This window comes from Salvelinus fontinalis, chromosome 35 (assembly GCF_029448725.1).
Source record: "Salvelinus fontinalis isolate EN_2023a chromosome 35, ASM2944872v1, whole genome shotgun sequence".
NCBI classification, from domain to species: domain Eukaryota; kingdom Metazoa; phylum Chordata; class Actinopteri; order Salmoniformes; family Salmonidae; genus Salvelinus; species Salvelinus fontinalis.
The window spans coordinates 28450423-28472020 of NC_074699.1; the positions used below are offsets into that span (position 1 = coordinate 28450423).

Genomic DNA, 21598 nt, shown 5'->3' on the forward strand with positions numbered 1-21598 from the left:
CATTTGCATTGATTGCTGTTTGGGGTTTTAGGCTGGGTTTCTGTATTTACATCCCTTAGTACATTTGATTTGACGTCTGTCTCCGCTGCTGCCTCCTATGACATGGTAGGTCCATGAGCTTCCCTGCATGTCCGGTCCCCTCTGTCTCCAAGGCAGGGTCTGTTCTGTTGGTGTAGGCTGTCAGGCTCTGTCTACACACCCCTCTTGTTTGTGAAAGACAGCGAAGTTTGAAGATCAGTGGAACATTGTAGATACAAACAGTGGTGGAATGTTTGTGGTTGATAAAGGCCATGTACAATGCACAGGCTGTCTGAGCAGCACACAATGACGGATGTCTTGGTGTTATCCTGAGGAAAAGCTGTGGCTTGTTTTCTTTCCACAAGTTGCTCCCTCATCCCAAAACATTGGGGCTGGGTGATAACTCTGATTCGCCGCGTTCCACAACAGAATGAATAAAAGCTAGGGCCTACATCTAGAAAGGAAACGGGTACATTTCCGAGTATTGACATGGACATCTCTCCACTACTGTGACATATTATCACCATTGTTCTCAAGCTAGGTAATGATACATGCTGGCATTTGTTTCTCCTAAACATGCAAATAGGATTATGCTTATTTGCATAAATGACATAAAACTACCAAGGGGAGAAACGGGTTTCTATGGACATTTGCTGCTTAGATTTTGAAAGGGGATATTGTTAACTCCCACTGTATGTGTTCCATTAAGACAGATCGTTTTCCAACAATGACAGCTTGCAGACATTTGTCTGTGGCTGTATTTCCTTTTTGTAGAGGGGTTAATTCTTCTTCAGATATGCTCCATTTATTTATGATGGTTAATATAAAATTAGTCTAATGGGAGCAAGAATTAACACCTGATTATGCTAAACCCTCAATGTTCTTTTATCTCTTGTTGTATCTTGTTGTTTTATTGTTGCTGTTGAGTTGGGCTACTGTACGTAGTTGCACAATATTGTCACAAAACCTAGTGTAATTCCTTAGACTAAATGCTTACTTCAGTTTCTAAGCATTCACAATTTATCTTCCCAAGAACTGACTCAAAACTGCCAAGTTTTTTTTATTGGAAAAAAACAGCACATTTGAAACAAAGCTCATCCTTCCTCTGAAATCATTGTAACTTTCTTTTGTTTCTCCCTTTTCCTCCCTTAGGAAATGACATAGAGGCCTTACAGATACATTTGTGCTTTTGTCGCTCTTCTAATCTGCGTTTTGTGGAGGAGAAGCGGCGAGATCTGGGAGCACATTTAGTTTCCTCAGTGATTAATAACTACCTCAGCCAGCAGACGGAAATGCTGAGGACGTTGAGGCCGGCGAAGTTTCCAACAGTTGTCCTATCCGCTGGCTTCTGCTCACCGCCACAGACAGTGTGAAGAGAATCTCTGACGGACTGGTTGTCTGCCCTCGCTCTGCTCCATAAACACAGCCAATAGGCTGCCATTGCAGAGAGGAAGTGAAGTATCAAGGCGTCATTGTCCTACCGGAGAACAGATTTTGTCTCTTTTTATTGTCAGACTCCTTGCTGTTGACCAGTGCCACATTTCTTTTCAGATTCTTGGCTTTTGTTTTTTGCATACAGCTTTTAAAGATTTTCTATCAGTAAAAATATCTAAATATACAAACTATATACATGTTATACAAATAAGACATTTTCTGCTGCTTTGAAGGAATTGTTATGCACATGAATCTTGTCTTGGAATGAGAGAATCGTGGAGTGTTTTCAGTTTTTTGATCTGTCCTCTCATAAACCATTGACTCCCTTTCAGGCAGAAAATACAGATTTGGAAAGGTGCGTTTCTGCCTGTTATTTTTGCTGGGACTGTCCACCGTGAGCTGCAGCAGGGCTGCACATAAACATCACACTCGGTCAGCAAGTCTGTACCCTGCTCTCTGCATCGCTCTGTTAGTTACAAAGCATTTTGAGATGAGCTTCTGGCAGATGGAGCCCTTAATTTTTCTTTTTACATAAATTCCAGGACTATTGGGTTGTTGTTTTCTATAAGAGAGCGAGAGAAAGAGCTTCTGGTTGGCTGAAATCCGGAGCTTCCAGAGTCAGCCTGACACTTATGTATTGTTGTAGTGCGCAGGAAAGTAAAATGGACTACAAGCGGCGCTTTTTGCTCGGCGGGTCCAAGCAGAAAGTCCAGCAGTACCAGATGCCTGAGTTGAGCCGGACCCTCAGTGCCCCCCTGGGCTCCACCTGCTCCACCGGGGTGGGCATGCCCGGAAGCTGCCAACCACCTCCCTCCACGCCCAACACCACTGCGGTCGCCGACATCCAGCAGGGCATCTCCAAGTACCTGGATGCACTGAATGTGTTCTGCCGGGCCAGCGCCTTTCTCACGGACCTGTTCAGCAGCGTGTTCAGGAACTCACACTACTCGAAAGCAGCTATGCAACTTAAGGACGTGCAGGAACATGTCATGGAGGCGGCCAGCCGGCTGACTGCAGCAATAAAGCCAGAGATCGCCAAGATGCTGATGGAGCTGAGCGCTGGGGCTGCCAACTTCAAAGACCAGAACGACTTCAGCCTGCAGGATGTAGAGGTAACGGGTTGCCAGGGTTACAGTTACCGACCTGGACACACACTGAACACCAGTCAAAGTAAAGTTATTACATTATCCTGACAATTGGGCCTACCTGTAAAATAACATGTTGAGTCTTTTCCATTTCCCTGTCAATCAGTGGGGGCTGGTAGGAGGAGCTATAGAAGGAAAGGTTAATTGTAATGGCTGGAATTGGAATATATGGAACGTCAAACATGGTTTCCATATGTTTGATACAGTTCCATTTATGCCATTACAATGAGCCTGTCATCCTATAGCTCCTCCCTCCTGCTGTCAATAGAGCATGTTTTGCCAAAGAGAACTTTTTAAAAAATACCACATTTTTGTTATGAGGGTTGAGACTAGAATTTTTGGTCTAATTTTTTGTTGTTGCACTTTTTTCTTTTTTTCTTATGTTCCATTTTTCTAGGGCAAGGCTGCTTCTAAGATGCCCAGCTAAAGACTCTCAGAATGCATGGCTCCTTGATTCAGAAGTTCTTGGCTGAAATTAGGACCTGGCGCCCAATGTTAAGCGGGTGCTAGGATCTGAGGGCGAGGTGCGAAAAGCAATGAGGATAGGAGAAGAGGGCAGGAACCATCGTTTATGCTGAGACAGTCTGACTGAGCATGCAGGGTGATTGGTCTGTCAATTACAGGCCAGCAAAGTTGCTTACGTCTCAATTGTGAATTGCTGCTCTTAAAGTGGTATTTTTATTTTTTTGCATTGAGTGTTTGTTTGGGAAAATAGTAACTGAATATTAGACTTCACTGGCATTTGTGGATGAGAAGCCTTATGTGCTCCTGATGCTACAGCTGTGCCTACTGCCTAGCCAGTCAGAAATGAGGTTCCAGGGTAGTGCCACTCCTAAATATTTCTACAAGAAATGCCAATTTATGTATTTATTTTTAATACATCTGTTTAGGCAGCAAGCAAATTGCCTCTTGTGTAGTGAATGTTTGAGATGTCTATGCTCTCATCCTGGAGATTTAAACAGATTTAGGGAGCAAGGCCTCAGTGGCAGACAGTGAGTGAATAAGCTTAATGTTCAGGCCAGGGCTGTTTTATGAGAGGGACTGCAGGGCCTCAGTGGATGTGGTTGTGCCCAGAGCAGGAAAGACTTTTGCACCACAATCTGTCATTTTGACTCTGTGGTCTTGGATATGGACAGATAATATTAAAGGAGGGGAAGCCCAACTCAGTGAAAGTTCAGACTGCGGCAGGACTGTCTGGCAGCCACACTGACTCACTCTGGCTTCAGCTAGCGTCTGTGAATAACAACAGTGCGTTTGTCAAATAAGTGTGCTTTTGCTCTACCTCAGTCTTGCCAATGTGCAGGAATTGAGGGATGAATAAGATATTCAGACTTGGTTGAGTAGAAGGAATCTATCAACAGACAAAAGACAAAGCCCAAAATGGCCATGTGCATCATATAGGCCTACTGTGTATTTTGACTAGACCAGTGAGTTTCACTCATCATTACGGCATCACTTTTTTAACCTCCATTTCCTCCATGAGAAGCTAAATATTGTTTATGTAGAATTGCTTTTCACATAAGTACATGGTGCACCTTCAGTTGGCCATTTCCATGCCCCCAGAGAGATTTACTTCATTTGTGACGGAAAGGGCTTTTCCATTTGTGTGTGTGTATGAACATTTGTCTTGGCAGTTGTATGTAAAAGATAGAATTGGGTCTGTAAGAACAAAAAAGCTATTTTGAATTTGGAGAATTGTGGAATGTTGAAGGAAGCAGGATAATTCCCCCCCCCAAAATCGCAAAAGTCCACTCAGTATGGAAAACAAAACGTGTGTTTTTATCGGAGCTTGGCTACCCTGGCTGCTCAGTGTCTCAGCTGCCAAATATGCATGAAAATGTCATTGTTTATTAGGGGGCAGTCTACTGAGTGTATGAGCGAAACCACAGAGGGAGCAATGACCAGGCCAGCCAGACAGGAGTCCTGGGGAAGATTTTGATTGCATACTCCTTCCATCCTCTCTCCTCGTCTCCTCAAAACCCATTGGAGGAGAAGGAAAGAGATGAGAAGACGTGAGAATGCAATTGAGATCTTCTGGTTCTGATCATGAGGCAACCACAGTGCAGGCAGGGCTAGAGCCAGGCAGACAACTGCACAAGCAGCAATCCCGAAACGCCCCTGAAAAAACACATCTGACCTAGTTCAGCGAGCTTCAAGGATTCTGTATCATTTTTCTCAACCGTTGAATTGTTACTTGATAAGATTCGTTCATATCAAGTGTCTACTACATGGTCAGTCTAGTGTTCTTAGGTTACTACTCCTTTACCTCTGATTTTTATGGACACGCTCACAGCTGCCATTATTAGATTACAACCTCGAATTTGTATGTAACGAACGTCACCCGGCTTCTTTAATAAGAGAAATTAAATCTGTGTCAAAACAATAGATGAGTATCATGTTTGATATGCAAGACACTAGCACCAGCACTTCCTGTTTTGGTTTAATAGACCCCTTTCTGTGTTTGCAAACATTACCGTACAAGGGCAATGCACGCAAGTTGGTGGCAGAACAAGGGGGAATTCTTATAGAACGGCAACAAAAAAAAATCCATTTACATGTCGCTTATGAGTGCATTTAAAACTACTTTTGGAATATGATTGGATTTTAAGGCTCGTATTAATGTCCTGCTTAATATACTGTTGGTGTCATCATCGCAAATCAACAGCATTTATACTTAAAAAGCACTTCAACCAGTAAAATTGGTCTTTGGCTAGCTTTTGCTACAGCCTATATCAATGAGTGTTAGCATTATAGCGAACTGCTACATCCCAAATTAGTTATTTTGCAAAGATCACAACCAAATATTATCTTAGCGACTGTTCAAGCAAGAATCAAAACGTCATAAGTGTATGAGAACCCCAAAAAGTTTTTTTAGAAGTAATAAAAACATAAATCTAGGCTATTGAAGGGATGCAGATCGCGATGGTTTTCTTACTGCCGCCAAGAGTCCCATGCATCTGTACGTGACGTCAGTGTGTCGTGTACTGGAAAAGGGTCTAATAGATGTTACCTTTGAAAATGGCCATCCTACAGAAGACAGGCTAGGATGGTGAGGGCCACTCACTAACAGCACTAAAGAAGTATTTTAGACGGGAAGGATAGATGATGATGATTTTCCACTTCAAGAAGACAATAGATGTGTCCTTAGTTTAATGGGGAAGATGAGTTGTTTGATTCATTCTTCTCACTGTTTAAGCCTGCCTTTCAGCCCTGTATGCGGCTAAACGTTGGCTTGGCCCTGTAGTTTTATTCCTCATATTTTCCATGAGCCGATTTGAAATGTAATCTTATCCCCATGTGTGATTAATTATCTTTTGTTGCAACCTTTTACATTTTTCTTGCTAGATAATCATGTCCTTATAGTTTTTGTGATTGTCTGTTCTGTCCTTTTTATAGTGTTCTGTACAGCTGGTCCAAAAATAATAGTATTAATGGTATTATAAGCAATTTTACATCACTTTTCAGAATGCAGGGCTTTTCATTACCTTTTTTTGCCACTTGTCTTTTGGACATTTTTACTTGTCCAAAAGTGTAAGTCACTTAAAATAAATAAATAAATGGTATTTAACACCATTTGTACATCATTGTATGACTTTGCAAAATAAAGTGCATTACCTTCTTTTTAACCATAGAGAAACAGACAAATGTTGGCTACACTCGTGTCTATTGGCTTCTTTGTGTATTCAAGCCTGTCTGAAAACACAACACTGCCCCTTTAAGGCTCTCCTGGAGGATGGTTGGCCACCTTTGGTAGCCTATAAAATATTGCAACATTACAATTACAACCAAATACTTTTTATGTCTTCATAATTACCAGCCCTGGAGGCAATTATTTTAAGGGCACGATCAATATGTCTACGTTTCAAAACAGACACTGTGACAGTTCTGGGATGACACATCCAAAATCCATACAACCACTGCACTTAAAAAAGCAATGAGGCTGATCAGACCATTTTATGGTTGATAATGTTTTATTTCTTCATATTATTAACTCAACAATGCGCACATGGCTGTTTGGTTATGTGTGAATGTTCCAAAATGCAATTAGCGGAAAAACACTGTTCTCAAAATATCTGTTAGAAATGAAGAAAGCATTCAAATTGTTTAACCATAATCTGTAATAATAGGGCTTTTGTTACATTCACTGATCAAGTGGACTCAATTTGACCGCTAAGAGATTTTATGTTAAACAATTCGCCACTCAATTCCTTGACAGCCTACAATTTGTTTGATAGTCTGCATTAGGAAAATGAGGGAAGAGGGACCATCTCATATCATTATTCATTGAGCCAGTGTTTGGTATGCATTAGTCATTTGAGAGTGAGGTGTTACCAGTGTTTATACTGTGATTAGCAGTCCAACATAAGCAGTACGCGTTTCACACCCTCATAACTCATGGTTCAGAACTAATACTGCATGTAAGACCAATTCCTTTATGTGAACTGTTATTTGGTCCTATTTCAGAATCCGAGCTGAAGAGGGCTCTAAAGGGTTTGGACCTAGCCTTGGAAATGGTCAGTAAGGGTATAGGCCTAGTCGGTGTCTGTGCCCCCATGATGTGTTAAAGAATGAGGACAGCCCAGCCTTGTTGTTCCTGTCTGCTTTTAAACAGGGTGGCATATTTCTGTCCTTAACAACTCAGCCAAAATATATTTTCAGCACGTACCTGAAAAGAACCCTGTGACCGGCTGTGGTGTCCTGTTGCTCTCGTTTTTCTCCTCTTTTTGCTAACTGGACAACAAACATGTCTGACTCCTACAGCTTTACAATTCTTTCCTTCACTTATGTAAATGTGAACCTTATTGCTTAAATGAATCACCTGTTGCACAGGGTCTGGAACGGTGCCATCATGATGTGGAAAAATCTGATCCACTATAAAGTTGAAGGAGAAGAGCAAACACACTTTGTTTGTTGTAAGCATTGCTTGTGCTTTACGACTACAGTGCTAGGCCTTGGCTCTGAGTAGACTGATTTATAACATAAACTGCGCTTCCCAATTATGGTAGAAATTTATTTTCTGGGGTAACACTGCACTGTAGACTGGTGGAGTTGTGTGGAAAATGAGAGGACATGTTAACAAGCAGAACATGGCCTTGATATAGACTTTAAAAAAGTTTATTTCATCTAGCATTTTTTGTACAATTTTAGCCTGTCAAATGTTTTCCATAATGTTCTAACTCTTAAATAGACAATTCTCTTCAGTGGCTCACTGTAATGCAGCCTTTATCCAGCCTTGAACTGTTTTGTGGTTATAGACCTTCACAAGTTGTTTTTGTGTGTAATAATGTCATGTTCTCAAGCTGGGTTTTCCTCAAACAAGAGGAGCATCTTTAGAGCAGTAAATTGATGCAATGCATGTTATTCTATTTATAAGATCTGATTTAAGAGGACTCAGAGGGTTATCAAAGATGTCATTGTTTTTATGGAGAATTTAAACATCCAAGTCACTGAAGCCAACATCACTTAAGTTAGTTTCTGAGTAATAAAAAATAAGGAATGCCAAGACCGTATGCTTTGAGAACCGGTGTTCTTAGAAAACAATGATCAATGCTCCCACTAATGTAATCTTGTCGGGTGCGATTTTATTTATTTTTCTCCTGATATTATTGTCCTGATCACAACCTTTTGAATGTTGTGTTCTCTCCAGGTGCTGGGTCGGTGCTTCCTGACGGTGATGCAGGTGCACTTCCAGTTCCTATCCCAGGCCCTGCAGAAGGTGCAGCCTGTGGCCCAGTCGTGCCTGGCGGAGGCCCTTGCCCAGGCCCAGGAGCGACGCAGCAATGTCCGCTCCCAGAGCTCCTGCCCTGGGCCCCTGACGGAGCTGGAGGAGGCCTCACGATCATGGAAGGGTGCAGCCGAGGTATTTAGACATGGAGGACAGGGTGCCCCCAGGACTCTTCAAGGAGCTTCCTGGTGTGACTAGCTGGTGGAAATAGGCTGTGTTCAAAACATGACAAGCTGACTGTTATACATTCCTATGAAATGTAGTCAGCTACCATTCCAGCCACAATTTCCTCCTATTTCCCGTTGAGAAGTTTGTATATACAGTATATGAGCCTGTATTGCTAGTTTTCCCTCCTCCACTTTAAGCTAGGCCTACACATCCCCAAACAAACCCTAGCTAACTGAAATGGAGGCCATTTTGTGAGAGGAGCTAGCTGGTTAATCCCGTAGCTAATAAAAGTCCCCCTGGCACATTTGGAGCTTTGTTCTGTACAGTGGAGCCAGAATGGAGAATCGTGAGTGGCCTGATTGATCTGTTAAGCCCTGACATGTGGGGTGTTAGCCCTGGAGGGAACAGGGCTGGATATCCTGCTGGAATGTTCTGCTGTGATATGTCCAGGCTGGGCATGGCCGGGCCTCACTACAATGTTGGGCAGTTTTCAAAGAGGGAGGCGGTCGGTTTCCCCCCTATAGAAGCAGTTATTCACAAATCTAGGCCCAACACTGTTCTAAAATGTACAATCTACCAGATGTGTGACCGAGTCACAAGTATGTCAAGGTCCAAGTCTCGAGTAGTCACAAGTAGAATGGGTCGAGAGTCAAGTCCAAGTCGTGAATTCTAAGTGTGAGTCAAGTAAAAAAAAAAAAATCTATACATGCAATGACTGTCTGGTAGCCTCAATGTCTGTTAGAGGCTACCAGACAGCCCTTTTCATTATTTTGTTTACAACACACTTTGAGTTTGTAATAATTAATTTTAACAACAAATTCCAAATGCAAACTTCATAAATAATACATTTCAAGCTATTTTGACATACCAAAGACCAGTATAACATACCAAAAGTCCAGTAAGCCTATACTAGTAATTAATGCCTGCAAAGTAAACAGTTTAATATTCTTGATCACCAAACTATTTTTGCCGCTGGATATTTATGGCAATCCGCTCTCCATACGGTTTGACATTTGCACTGCACCCAATCCTATAGCTCTACAGAAAATCGTCAATCTGTCCGTTGGCTCATTGGTTCTCAAACTTTTTGACCCGCAACCCCCAAAAAGCAGTGGTTCAAAGCTCGTGACCCCACGCATGTACATGCACGCACAATTTCTGCGCCAATGTAGCCTGTCATTACAGCCGTAAACGGTGATGCATTTTCAAACGCAAAACATAATATTGAATGTTTTATTCACATTTTACATTTGTAGCTGAAAGTCATTTAATGTTAGCAGCCAATATCTACTAGTATGGATGTCACTTCTCTGGAGTCCAGAACCCTTTTCTTCCTCACAAATACCGTAATTAATTTGCCAGAATATGTTACATCATCACCCATAATATTGAATGCAGTGCGACGTTATAGCCATCTAGACATGTAGCCACCCAAACTAGGCCTATCTGAAATATGGAAATGATCAATGAAAATCTCTAGCCTGTTATTGTTCTGGCAAAGATGCCTCTGTAGTAGATTTCTAAACCTGAGTTTTATCTGGATAATACAAACAATAGGCCTACTTTGTTTTTGTCTGGTCATCAATCAATATGTGCAACTTTTTGGTTCTGAAGCACAGATTAGATGTTTGAGATGACAATTGTACCGTAGGCCTATATTAGAAATCAGATGAAATGGGTGAAGGTATATAAAATCCAAATGGTAGGGTATTTGTATTTTTCCCATTCAGTTTCACACTCGTGACCCACTCACTGACACATTTTCTCATGCATATTGCGCACCTTGCTGTAATGCAGATAAGCAGTACAGAGCAGATGCAGGGTGTGTAAGGGTTGTACTAGGGTATGTGATGCTGTGTGTAAACTGCTATGTGACCTGAGACTGTGTGCTGTGTTCCAGGCCACGGGACGTCTGAGGGAGAGGGGACGTGATGGCTGCCTGGCAGGCATCCAGGTCCAGCAGCTCTTCTGCTCCAACAACCCCAACATCCCTGATCACCATCTGAAGGAGCTCAACATGAAGATCGACAATGCCTTACAGGTAGATGGCGCTCCCCGCAGGACCACCACAGCCTTGGTCAATGTCTGAAATGACACCCTGTTCCCCAATATAGGCTTGTGCACTGCTTTTGACCAGAGCCTTATTCCTGGTCATTTTCCCTGTAAAGTGCAATATTTTTAATCAGGGTTCTTGTCAATAGTATTGCACTATATATGGAATAGGGTGCCATTTCTGACTGGGTCACTAGTGCCCTACAGAACAAAGGCTGCTTCAAATCAATGTGTTGATGGCTTGGATATGAAAGGACTGGATGAAGCAATAGCTAGCCTGACCTAATTACATTTTATACAAATTATTTTCTCTTTTCTCTCGCCAGGCTTATAAAGCAGCGCTAGAAAGTATGGGCCACAGTGAATATGCACTGAAGGCTGGCTTTCACCTCAATCCCAAATCTGTGGAGGCAGCTTTACAGGTATGTTTACTCTAAGCACAGGACGTATTACAGCTTATTAGGAATGGTAAAGCCTTGGATTATAGTGGCTGTGATAAGGGCAAAACCCTGTCTCTAACCTATTTGTACATCATGTGTCTGGGCCTGTGTCTCTCTCTGTCTACTATGTAGGGTTGCTGCAGTGAGGCAGAGGCCCAGCAGGCTGGCAGGATGCAGACCATCTCCCAGCCCATTCAATGTGAGCTGCCCACCATCCCTGTGCAGATTGGCGCCCACTTCCTCAAAGGAGTGTCCTTCAACGAATCGGCGGCTGACAACCTCAAACTGAAAACGGTATGCCCTGCGGTCTGTTATGGAGGACTTGATGTTATAGAATGTTCAGATATTGCATAGAACATATATGATTGTCTGTCATGTTAAATCGGGAGTCATCAGCTTGGGAGTCGTATTCAGCTCTATTCATTACATTTCTATCTACAACATTCTGAATACACCCCTGGCCTTAGCTCGCTGGCATCCTGGCGCTAGGCTACTGTGATGGGTGGTTTCCTAAGTCTTTCATAGTTTGACCTTGCTGACCAGAATGGGTCACTCTGCTCTCTCTAGGAAATGAGAGCCGCTTAGACGCTCATTTCAACCTCTGATGACTTACGTGGGCTGTGAGTCTTGTATTTGGCAAGGCTTTACTGTTTTGACGTGGATGTCTTAACACTTATTCCATGGTACATCTGATGCCTTGGGTCTGGATAGAATCAGCATCTGCTTCGTTAGTTTACAGATGGATTCTCCCCCAGTCTGTGGGACAAAACTAACTCGTATGATAATTGCACACACTATCTGTCAGTTATCTGACTCACCATTTACCGGATTCAGAAATAACAGCACATTCATCAGGACCCTTTAAACTAGAGAGCCTAGACACTTTAACAAGAGGGGACTTAGTCCCTGTTCTTTGTAGTTGCTACTGTTTCCTGTTCTGGTCTATGTTAGTGTTTCAGAAGAGATGAATAGGACCCACACACTCTCTATTGCTCCACCATAGCTTTTATTTGGCAAATAAATGAACAAAGTTTCAATCCAAAGTGGATCTTTGTCAGGTCCATATTAGTGCCTTGCATCAGCAGCCAGAAGTCTTGTGTTTTCACACCGGCCACCCTGTTTTGTATCCTCAGCACACCATGTTGCAGCTCATTAAAGAGGCAGTGGGGCAGAACGGAGTGACCCCCCGGGACGACTCCCCCGTCACTGAGGTCCTCAACCAGGTCTGCCCTTCCAGCTGGAGAATGGCCTGCAAGACCGCCGTCCAGTTACTGTTCGCTCAGGCGGGACTGGTGAGTACAAGGCACTTAAGATGTCAACAAGGGCAGCCAAGTCACCCAGCTTAAAATACTTGTCTCAGTTAGATGTCAACATAAGCTGTTGTCTCAACTTAAATTAGCTGATGGATTGTTTTGCTTTAGCAGTAGGGCCATGTGGTTCAACCAACTTCACTTATTTTATGAAAATGTAAAGGAATATTTAATTTGATAGAGGTCCCTGCCTTGAGCAGATTCACTATAACTCTACAGCCTCTGCTTAGTGAAGCCTCTACATTATAGCTCTGGGCCAGGCTGCAAGTTGTAGTCTGTATTGTAACCTAGAGCCCATTGTTTGGGAGGTGTGTAATTGAGATGATGGGAAGGTATGTTGGGTTCCTTTGAATGGCCAAGAGGTGTAAACAAACTCATTGTAGACACAGTGAAGCCAACATTCCTGCAGCATCTGGGTAAAGGATGGGGTCATGGTGGATGGGAGCTTTACATGAACTCCTTATCTGAGTTATGAGCTCTGAAGAACACCGACAGTGGGAGCCTGCATAGCAGCCTAAGCGAAGACCCCCTTCTCTTAACATTACTCATAGAGCGGATCTGCCAGACAGTGAAAATGGCTTTGTTCTTTCTGGGACATTTAATTTTCAACACCTGAATTGGCCTCTTCTCCTCCTTTTTTGGGGGCCTATGCTGCTGCATCTCGCTCTCGTTTTTTCTCTCTCTCTGCCTGTGACTTTGTGAGTCAGGGACCTGGTGGATGTGTTTCTCTCACAGGCCTGAACTCAGCACTCTGACTGCCCAGGGGTCCTGAGGATACACCTGCTATATAAATGACAATTGGATGACTTCCTGTGAGACAGGAAGGGTCCTCCCTCCTCCCCAAGTTGCATTTGTCTAGAAGGTAGAGCCTCTTTCAAAGAACTGCTGGAAAATATTGGTCTGGATACCTGGAAGTGTGTATATTTGTTGTTCACCGAATACACCCAATATTGGTCTGGATACCTGGAAGTGTGTATATTTGTTGTTCACCCTAGCTTCCATTGCCTTTGCCCACATGCTCTGACTATGGGCAGAGTTAGTAGTATATCTTATTTCATTATATCTATTTTAGAGGACACTGATGTGTTAGAGTACCAATTTCTTTCCACAATATCTGCTTTGCTTAGTCAGAGTTGAGATAAAAAGGGCCAATATAATCCTGTAGAGTTGCTTGCGCAAGCATAACTGGCTGTGAGGGAATGCATTATATTAGAAGCTGTGCTGATGCAGCTCTCTGAATGACTGTGTGCATGTGTGGACAGGTGGTTGTTGACACTGCTCAGATCGAAAACAAGGAAGCCTATGCTCCACAGATTGCTCTGGAGGGCTCCAGAGTTGTGGTACAAGTACCCTCCACATGGTGAGTAGGATTATTCATATTTGTCTCTTCTGCCCTCTGTGGAAAAACAATCTGCTTGCTTTACAGGTCCAAAAAATAATTAGGCAAATAAATAAATTTGCTTGCTTTAGTTTTATCTTAGCAAGGGAATTCCAAGTATTCAGAACCCTTAGACATACAATTGGCTAAATCAGCAAACTACATACTTTTTATTCGCATAAGCCAACACTCAACTCAATCAACTATCACATTTGGACAGTAAAGTGAAGTATTAACAGACTTATAAATGTATTTGTGTTATGTTGGACATGCCAGTTGTGCTGTGTCCTGACTGTCCTGTGTGTAGGTGCCTGAAAGAGGACCCAGCCACCATGTCTCTGTTGCAGCGGAGTCTGGACCCAGAGAAGACCCTCGGCCTGGTGGACGTGCTATATACCGCCGTCTTTGACATCAATAGGTGGAGGGAGTGCAAGTGAGTGGATGTGTATTGTCCAAGGCATTTTCACGTTTGCATTTTTAATTCCTAGAAAGAATCAACCTGCTGTGTGTTCACATTGGCATGGGCTGACAGAGGTGTAGCTCTCATTCTCAAGCTTTAGTTTACATTTGCCCTGAAAGAAAATCTTGAAAAAGCTAGTTAGCTGTTGTAATTTTCCATGCCGTTGAATGCTTATGTATCTTCTCCCTCCACAGAGAACAGGCCTTGCCCACCATTCAGATGCAGTTACAGCGGGAGAGCCCTGACTACGGGATGCAGGTAGACCTGCCTCCTGGAAATGGCTCCAAAGCCTCCAGTGGCCTGCCCAAAACTATCTCCAAGCTAACTTCCAAATTCACAAAGAAGGCCTCTTCCAGCTCTGTGTCCAGTGGTGGTGGGGGCAGCTACTCCATCCCCAGCACCACGTCCCATAGCATGCTCTCCTCTAGCAGCAGCTCTGAAGACCAGCAGTTTAAGAGCCTGGGTCATGCAGTAGACGGGAGACTGCAGAGCATCTTACAGCTGGGCAACATGTCCAGCAACCCCGACCCCACCCAGCCCCAGAACGGTTCAGTGTGTGACGACCAGGGCATGAACCTCCCCACGGACCAGGAGATGCAGGATGTCATTGACTTTCTCTCAGGTTTCAATATGGGCAAGTCCCAGCAAGCCTCCCCACTGGTCAAAAGGAGGAACTCTGTGGCGTCTGCCAATGCTGCCGAGCTGAAGCCCCCGAGCGGAGCCACCGACCGAACCCCAACCTCTCAAGCGGTCTCCCACAGTTCACTGCAGCCCCCTACCCAGAGTATGCATCAGCAGCCAGTGCAGCAGAAGCAGCAGCAGCCCTCCCAGCAGGTACTGCAGTACTACCAACACCTCCTCCAGCCTATTGGGCAGCAGCAGCATGCTCCACCTCAGCTGCCCTCCCAACAGCCTCCACCCCAGGCTCTTCCACAGCAGAGAATGCCAAGTAAGTGGCTGAGTGGTTTCAGCCAGCAGCAGCCTCCTCCCCAGGGCCCACCTCCCCCAGCAGGGCTCTCCCCCCTGGGGCCCATTGGCCAGTGGGGCTCACCTGGCCTCCCAGACCTGAGCTCGGACCTATACAGCCTGGGGCTGGTCAGCACCTACATGGACAGTGTCATGTCTGAGATGCTGGGGCAGAAACCACAAGGTCCTCGCAACAACACCTGGCCCAACAGGGACCAGAACGAGGGTGTGTTTGGGGTGCTGGGAGACACTTTGCCCTTTGACCCCGCAGGTGAGTTATTTTTATCCCTTATCCACAAACCCAGATAACACTCTGGGTTCCTCTGACTAATGTGGGTGGTGTTCAGTAGGGAGTGAACATTTTGGAACAGAGTGAAGCGGGGAGGTACTGCGGTGTTCCTCACTGAACATAACCTAGGTGGTTGATAATAACACTTTAGAGCAGTGTGTGACCTGCATATTGTCATGTTGAAGGATGCAGTCGACTACAAAGGCTCCATATAATAGCAATGAAAGCTGGCTCCTTCCTGCACATCGTTGGTCAGTGTAGCCAGGGTGAGATACAGTGTCTTGACCTCCGATAAAGAAAAGCGGCCTCCTTTAGGACGGTGTTATTCCCCCTCCTTCCCCATTATCAGTAGGCTGTCTGGGTTGTGGTGGTGAGAGGCAGGCAGCTCACAGCCTCCAGGGATTCCATGGTAGGAGAGAACTGTGTCAGCAGTGGTGGGGCTTTGAGCTGTGTTGACTGGGCTGTTTCATTACAAAGACTGAGAAGGAAAAAGGAGACACTACTGTTTAGCACTGCAGTCATTATTATGCCTGGAGAGGATATGTTGCTTTTGATTTTTCTTGGGGTTTTGTGGTTTGGAGATGTGCTTACATAATCTCATTGTAACCATTAAAGCCATTTGGGGTGGTGATATTTCGCTGACAGAAAGATTTATGATCTAGTTTGTCTGTGATTTCCTTAAGGAATAGCGGCCATTATCTGGTGCAACCTGAGGAAGTGAAAAACTTTCATAGCCACATCTCCCATTCAGATACATTTTCAAAAACTCTGAACTACAGGACCTTACTAGTATCTCTCCAAATGCACTGTAAATGTAGGTTGTCTGACAGTGAGCAGCTGTTCCCCCCCCCCCCCCAGAAGTTCTGATTTGTAATTTTAAATGTTATGCTGAATTTACAATGTCAGTTGCAGTTTTTACAGTGCAGCAGACTCTTTTTATTTCAGAGCAGAGGCCATTGTGTTCAGCTGACTTACGGCTATTGTGCTTTTTCTGCTATGGTAGACAGTCTGGCTGAATGGATTGAGCTGTGGGGTACACACACACACACACAGAGAAAAGCTGAGGATGTCAAACTGAACCGTGTGTTTTCTCCCTTTCATATGCAGTTGGCTCTGACCCTGAGTTTGCGCGTTACGTTGCCGGAGTCAGCCAGGCCATGCAGCAGAAACGGCAGGTGCAGCACATCCGTCGACCCAGCAACACCCGCAGCAACTGGCCCGTCTCTGAGCAGCACAGGACCTGGTCCCACCCAGAGTACTACAGCGAGGGGTACGTTCACCAATCACAATCAACACCTAACATCTCATTGATACACACATCTCTGTATATGGCATAGGGCTCTATATAGTCTGCCCAAAGTAGTACTACAGGGTATGTTCATTCAAGGCTCTATACACCACTCCATGACACTAGTACAATTTATTCACACCTCTTTGTATATAACATCTCTCTAGAAAGTATGCCAATCAATCTTACATGCCTCTTAGTGATGTTCGATTTGTAGAATGGTAAGAACAAGATGTTCATAGTGTTTCAAGTAGTTCTGACTGAGAATGCCACTTATGTGAAACAGGGAGGCGGTCCACAGCAGCTGGTCAGCCAATCAGGGAGACTCTGCCAGCTCCAGTGATGAGACGTCCTCAGCCAATGGGGACAGCCTGTTCTCCATGTTCTCTGGACCTGATCTTGTTGCAGCCGTCAAACAAAGAAGGTACAACTGAGTCACCATGTGTTAAACGTACACCATAGTGTGTTACTGTTCTTTTGGTTTCCCTCCAACCTGTTTTATTCATGAATTGAACTATCGATATGGTGCTGTAGAGCTTCATGTCTCCTCTTCTGCCTGTAGAAAACACAGCTGTGGCGAGCAGGAGGTGTGTACCCTGCCCTCTCCTCCCCTCCATCACTTGGGAGATGATAATAACCAGGTAAGGAAGGTGTGTGTACTTAGGAGTCTGTGTGCAGTAATTGGGCCAGAAAATTGAAGCCTCTCATTCACTGCATCTGTATATATGATTATATTGAATCCCTTTAAATGTTAACATTTACCCCCTTTTTAGTTTTTGCTAAAGATCTTGTGTTGATCAACTCCCATTTCCATCCATTCTACTCTACAGGAAAGCAAAACTAAAACTTGGCCGCCAAAAGCCCCATGGCAGCACTCCGCTCACACTCAACACAACACCATGCCCAATCCAAGCTCTTCCCTGTACCAGATGAACATCCCTTCCAGCCAATGGAGTGATTCCATGCAGATGTTGCAGTCTCCGGTGTGGTCCACTGCCAGTGACTGCCCTCCCTCCACCGGGATCTCCTCTGGCTTCTCTCCCTACACCCAGCAGCATCAGCAACAACAGCACAAACCCATCAGCAAGGGCTTTAAATCCTTTCCCATCAAACATGAGCACAGGCCCTCCTACCTTCACCAGTACTGATACAGACCAAACAAATGAGTCCATTGGTATGGTAGAATTGCTGTAGCTATATTTCTGAAGCAAGTTCTGCTGCGACCATTAGTAATGTTGCCCTTTTGGAATAACCATTAAATTGAAAACATCAGTCTCTGTGTTTTCAGGCAAAATTGCATTGTTCATACTGGCTTAACATTTTGTATGTATTTTTCCATTTCAAATGCCCCCTTTTTGAAAAAGACATTCTAAACTGCCATGTAAAAGCTGTAAGCAATGCATGTCATGCTGGCAGCAGTTAGTCTGCCTGATAAAGTTTATACTGTGTTTCCTCAGACAAGAGCTTGAAACATGCATGGCCATCATCCACTTTTCTTCTCCAGCTGGAAATGTGTAAGGGATAAGATTTTAGTGGGTGGGCTCTAAACGAGACACTCCAATTTTCCCCAGAATTCTATACCGTCTACATAGCTGTAACTGCCAAATCTCATGTAAGATGACTCAGACTACAGCTAACATCTACTGTTCCATAGCTTGTAAATTACTGAAGTTGAAATATAAATAATAATTTACTTCTTTTTATTAAGAGGCTTTGAGCAGGCTCAGCATAAATATTATAATCATTGCAGAGGTGTAATTGGGAAAAAAATACTACTTTTTCAACGACTGACAGAGTAAAAAATATATAGCAGTAACTATGTGCCATGTTGGTATTAATAGCACTTGCATAATATTATTTTCCAACCAAAGCGTTGTTCAGAAGATAAATGGTGCTGAAGAGATAAGTCCGTTTATTATATTGATCATTAATAAAGTTACGAGCCCTAGAGCATTAGGGAAAGTCTTTATGATAAAAAAAACACATTAATTTCCTTTTCTTTCCCTGATTGGCAGTTCACTTCAGAATGACACTAACTCAAACCTAATGTTTGTTCCTTTAAAATACAATATTTTCTTGTACAAATATTGACAGTATTAATCTTATTTTTGTATTTTCTTACATGTTCTACAATTACTGTATATGTTAGTATACCCCCCCAAGATGTGAAGGCACATTCATTTCTTTAGTTCAGTTTAACTACACCATATCTATAAAGGTTACCAAATATGCCATTATAAACACTAAAACATTGTGTAGGGTATTTTTTTGCCCATGTTTCTTCGGCTACGGGCTGTATTTAAAGGCCCAGAATGTTAACTTTTTGTGATGTTATCGGATGCCAATGTTGCCTGTATTTATGACATGACACCATGTTTTCTGAAAACTAACATACCATGTTTACAGAGATTTGTTTGCTGTATAAATATCATTTTATAGTTCTGTGCTTTGCACAATCAAAATATAGGGTTTGTTGCATTGTCTGTGTTATTTCCCAAACTTTTGCTGCCTTTTTTTTTTTCATCTTTAAAGACCTTGGACTGTAACCGTTAGTATTTTTTAGCTGTGCCAAAATGGTTTACTAGTGGCATCTACAAAAAAAGTTTCCCTGACAGAAGATATGAAGGGGGACTGCTTGGCTTATGTTGCTTATTGTTCTCTTGAGCTGGCAACTGAATCTTCCCAAGTGTACCAGCAATGCAACAAAAATGAATAAAAATGACTAGCAATTGAATATGTTGGTATTTTCTATGACTTCATGCCATCACAAATTACTGTATGATCCTTTTATTTGAGGGGTGACAGGCTGCCTAGTAGGCTGTTGTACATCTAGTTTTCTAGCTTCCTCTAGTGGTGTCAACTAGCAGGCTTGAAGTCAGAACTTGGCTGTAACATCTTTTACCTTGGGTTGAAGTTCAGTAATATAATAGCCATTGTCCAAGGCTACCCCTAGTAGTGTATTTCAAACTTAACAATTCTGGGACCCAATGCTGGTGGTGACTTGTTCACGAACTGACCTGTTGGGAGTAATGATGATGATATTCTGCGAAAGCTCAATATGCCCAAACTCTATTAAATGCACCTTGTGTTACTTTATAGCAGTAGGTCAGGAAAAAATAGCCAACTTTATTTTCAATAAAATGAAAGATGTGAATCAATTGAGGAAATTGCCCATTATGTATGTAAGCTTTATGTCCAATCTGGGCTGTCAATGTTGGTGCCTCTCCATTGGTGGGGATCTGAAAATTGGAATATGAGTCAATTTGCAACCCGTCACTGGTTAACGTCGACAAAGAAGAGAAACAACGGTCAAGCAATGAATGTAGCTGATTGCATTTTCATTGATGGACAAAACATACGTTTGTGGTTGGAGCCAAGTTTGGCTGGCGTCTGCTATGGTTCCCAGGTAAACAATGTTGCGGTGCAAGATCTGTTGATATCTGGTGGAGAAAAGTTGTTTACAGTATGGTAGTTAAAACACGGCAGGGAGGCCAACCCTATTCCTCAACACCCTATACCATAATTATTTACTCATCAGGAACTTCAAATTGTATGTCACATGCACTGGATACAATACACCTTACCGTGAGATGCTTACCTAACCAACAATGCAGTTAAGGGTTAGTAAAAAATAAATGAGGCAATATGTACTGGTACTGAGTCAATGTGCATGTTGGTAGGGTTAAAGTAACTATGCATAGATAACAGCAAGTAGCAAGTCTGTTAAGAACAAATTCTTATTTACAATGACGGCCTACCCCAGACAATGCTGGGCCAATTGTACACCGCCCTATGGTACTCTAAATCACGGCTGGATGTGACAGCCTGGATTCGAACCAGGGACTGTAGAGACACATCTTGCACTGAGATGCAGTGCCTTAGAACGCTGCACCACTCTGAATCAGGTGTGTTCGTATAGAGCTGGTTAAAAACCTGCAAACCCAACAGCTCCAGGAGAAGGGTTGACATCACCAACTCTAAATAACACATAGATATGGATGAAGTTGAACTTACTGTACACATTCCATTGCTCGTCCTTTTTGCATGTACTCTGTGATGCACCTTACCAGCTGGTCATTTTCGTCCAGCAACTGAAAGTTGGAAAATATGAAAAACTGTTAACACAGCTGGCAACTTGTTTACCGAAGCTACCACCTTTTATGATAGAATGTAGGCCAAATAACAAACCAACTGTACAACTAGCTAATGAGCTAGACACAGTTGTAAACATTCTAGCTAAATGCTACACAGATTAACATAACCAAACTGATAGCTAACGTTACTTACTCTTTGGATGGTTTCTTGGTTGATCTGAGCTTTTCCTCTATGTCTTTTCGGTACAAAAGCGACAGACATTTTGAGTTACATTGAATGACAAACGGTAGCCAGTGGCTGTGACTACGACTGGGCTAATATTAGCTAGCTAGAGGACATCCACCATCTTTGCTAGTACTGCCTGGGATTTTCGGTCGTCACCTTACCACAGTCAAAACGTCATAAAACCCGCCCTTTTCTACAATTTCTCTTCTTAACCACTAACTTTAAGCGTAACCCAAACCTTAACTTTATGACCTAAAATAAAAAAATTGTATGATTTTTTACGATATAGCCATCATGACTTTGTGGCTGTGGTAACTAGTGGAAACGGAGTTTCGTTCATTTCTTAGTCGAAAATGTGCCCGTCCAATTTCAATCCATAGTCCCTTGTCCTTACCCTGATATAGGATCCTGCTAACCTGTGGATAGGCTAATTGATCAAATCAAATCAAATTGTTTTAGTCACATGCGCCGAATACAAGGTGTTGTGTAGACCTTACAGTGAAATGCTTACTTACGAGCCCCTAACCAACAATGCAGTTTTAAAAAATACGAATAAGAATAAGTAATAAAAGTAACAAGTAATTAAAGAGCAGCAGTAAAATAAC

At 43.1% G+C, this 21598-nt stretch overlaps 2 protein-coding genes across 5 annotated transcripts in view; one reads left to right on the forward strand and one right to left on the reverse strand.

Annotated features, from left to right (window-relative positions):
• LOC129834671 (granule associated Rac and RHOG effector protein 1-like) overlaps window positions 1–19407 on the forward strand; it is a 41160-nt gene extending 21753 nt beyond the window's left edge. For 3 of the 4 annotated variants that reach the window (XM_055899872.1, XM_055899873.1, XM_055899874.1), the window contains exons 2-14: window positions 1171–2564; window positions 8245–8457; window positions 10391–10531; window positions 10869–10964; window positions 11115–11276; window positions 12116–12274; window positions 13555–13652; window positions 13978–14103; window positions 14325–15367; window positions 16493–16655; window positions 16960–17097; window positions 17236–17314; window positions 17504–19407. In XM_055899872.1, the coding sequence (XP_055755847.1) occupies window positions 2085–2564; window positions 8245–8457; window positions 10391–10531; window positions 10869–10964; window positions 11115–11276; window positions 12116–12274; window positions 13555–13652; window positions 13978–14103; window positions 14325–15367; window positions 16493–16655; window positions 16960–17097; window positions 17236–17314; window positions 17504–17821 (3216 nt within the window). In that variant the 5' untranslated portion in view covers window positions 1171–2084 and the 3' untranslated portion in view covers window positions 17822–19407. The remainder of the gene's footprint in view (window positions 1–1170; window positions 2565–8244; window positions 8458–10390; window positions 10532–10868; window positions 10965–11114; window positions 11277–12115; window positions 12275–13554; window positions 13653–13977; window positions 14104–14324; window positions 15368–16492; window positions 16656–16959; window positions 17098–17235; window positions 17315–17503) is intronic. The other variant, XM_055899875.1, reaches the window with a different exon arrangement.
• Window positions 19408–19779: 372 nt separating this feature from the next.
• On the reverse strand, window positions 19780–21368 carry ss18l2 (ss18, like 2). The gene is made up of 4 exons (XM_055899876.1): window positions 20961–21368; window positions 20688–20764; window positions 20033–20113; window positions 19780–19912 (listed from the first exon to the last, which is right to left on the reverse strand). The coding sequence occupies exons 1-4, from the start codon at window positions 21027–21029 to the stop codon at window positions 19882–19884; spliced, it is 258 nt and encodes an 85-aa protein (XP_055755851.1). The 5' UTR covers window positions 21030–21368; the 3' UTR covers window positions 19780–19881.
• Window positions 21369–21598: the final 230 nt, after the last annotated feature.

Excerpts from the sequence above, each read along its gene's own strand:
- ss18l2 (XM_055899876.1), bottom strand. The coding sequence starts at position 21,029 with ATGTCTGTCGCTTTTGTACCGAAAAGACATAGAGGAAAAGCTCAGATC. Across the intron at positions 20,114-20,687 it reads CGAGCAATGGAATGTGTACA|ATATCAACAGATCTTGCACC; the intron begins GTAAGTTCAACT and ends TTTCTCCACCAG. Across the intron at positions 19,913-20,032 it reads ACTTGGCTCCAACCACAAAC|ATCCCCACCAATGGAGAGGC; the intron begins GTATGTTTTGTC and ends TCCAATTTTCAG.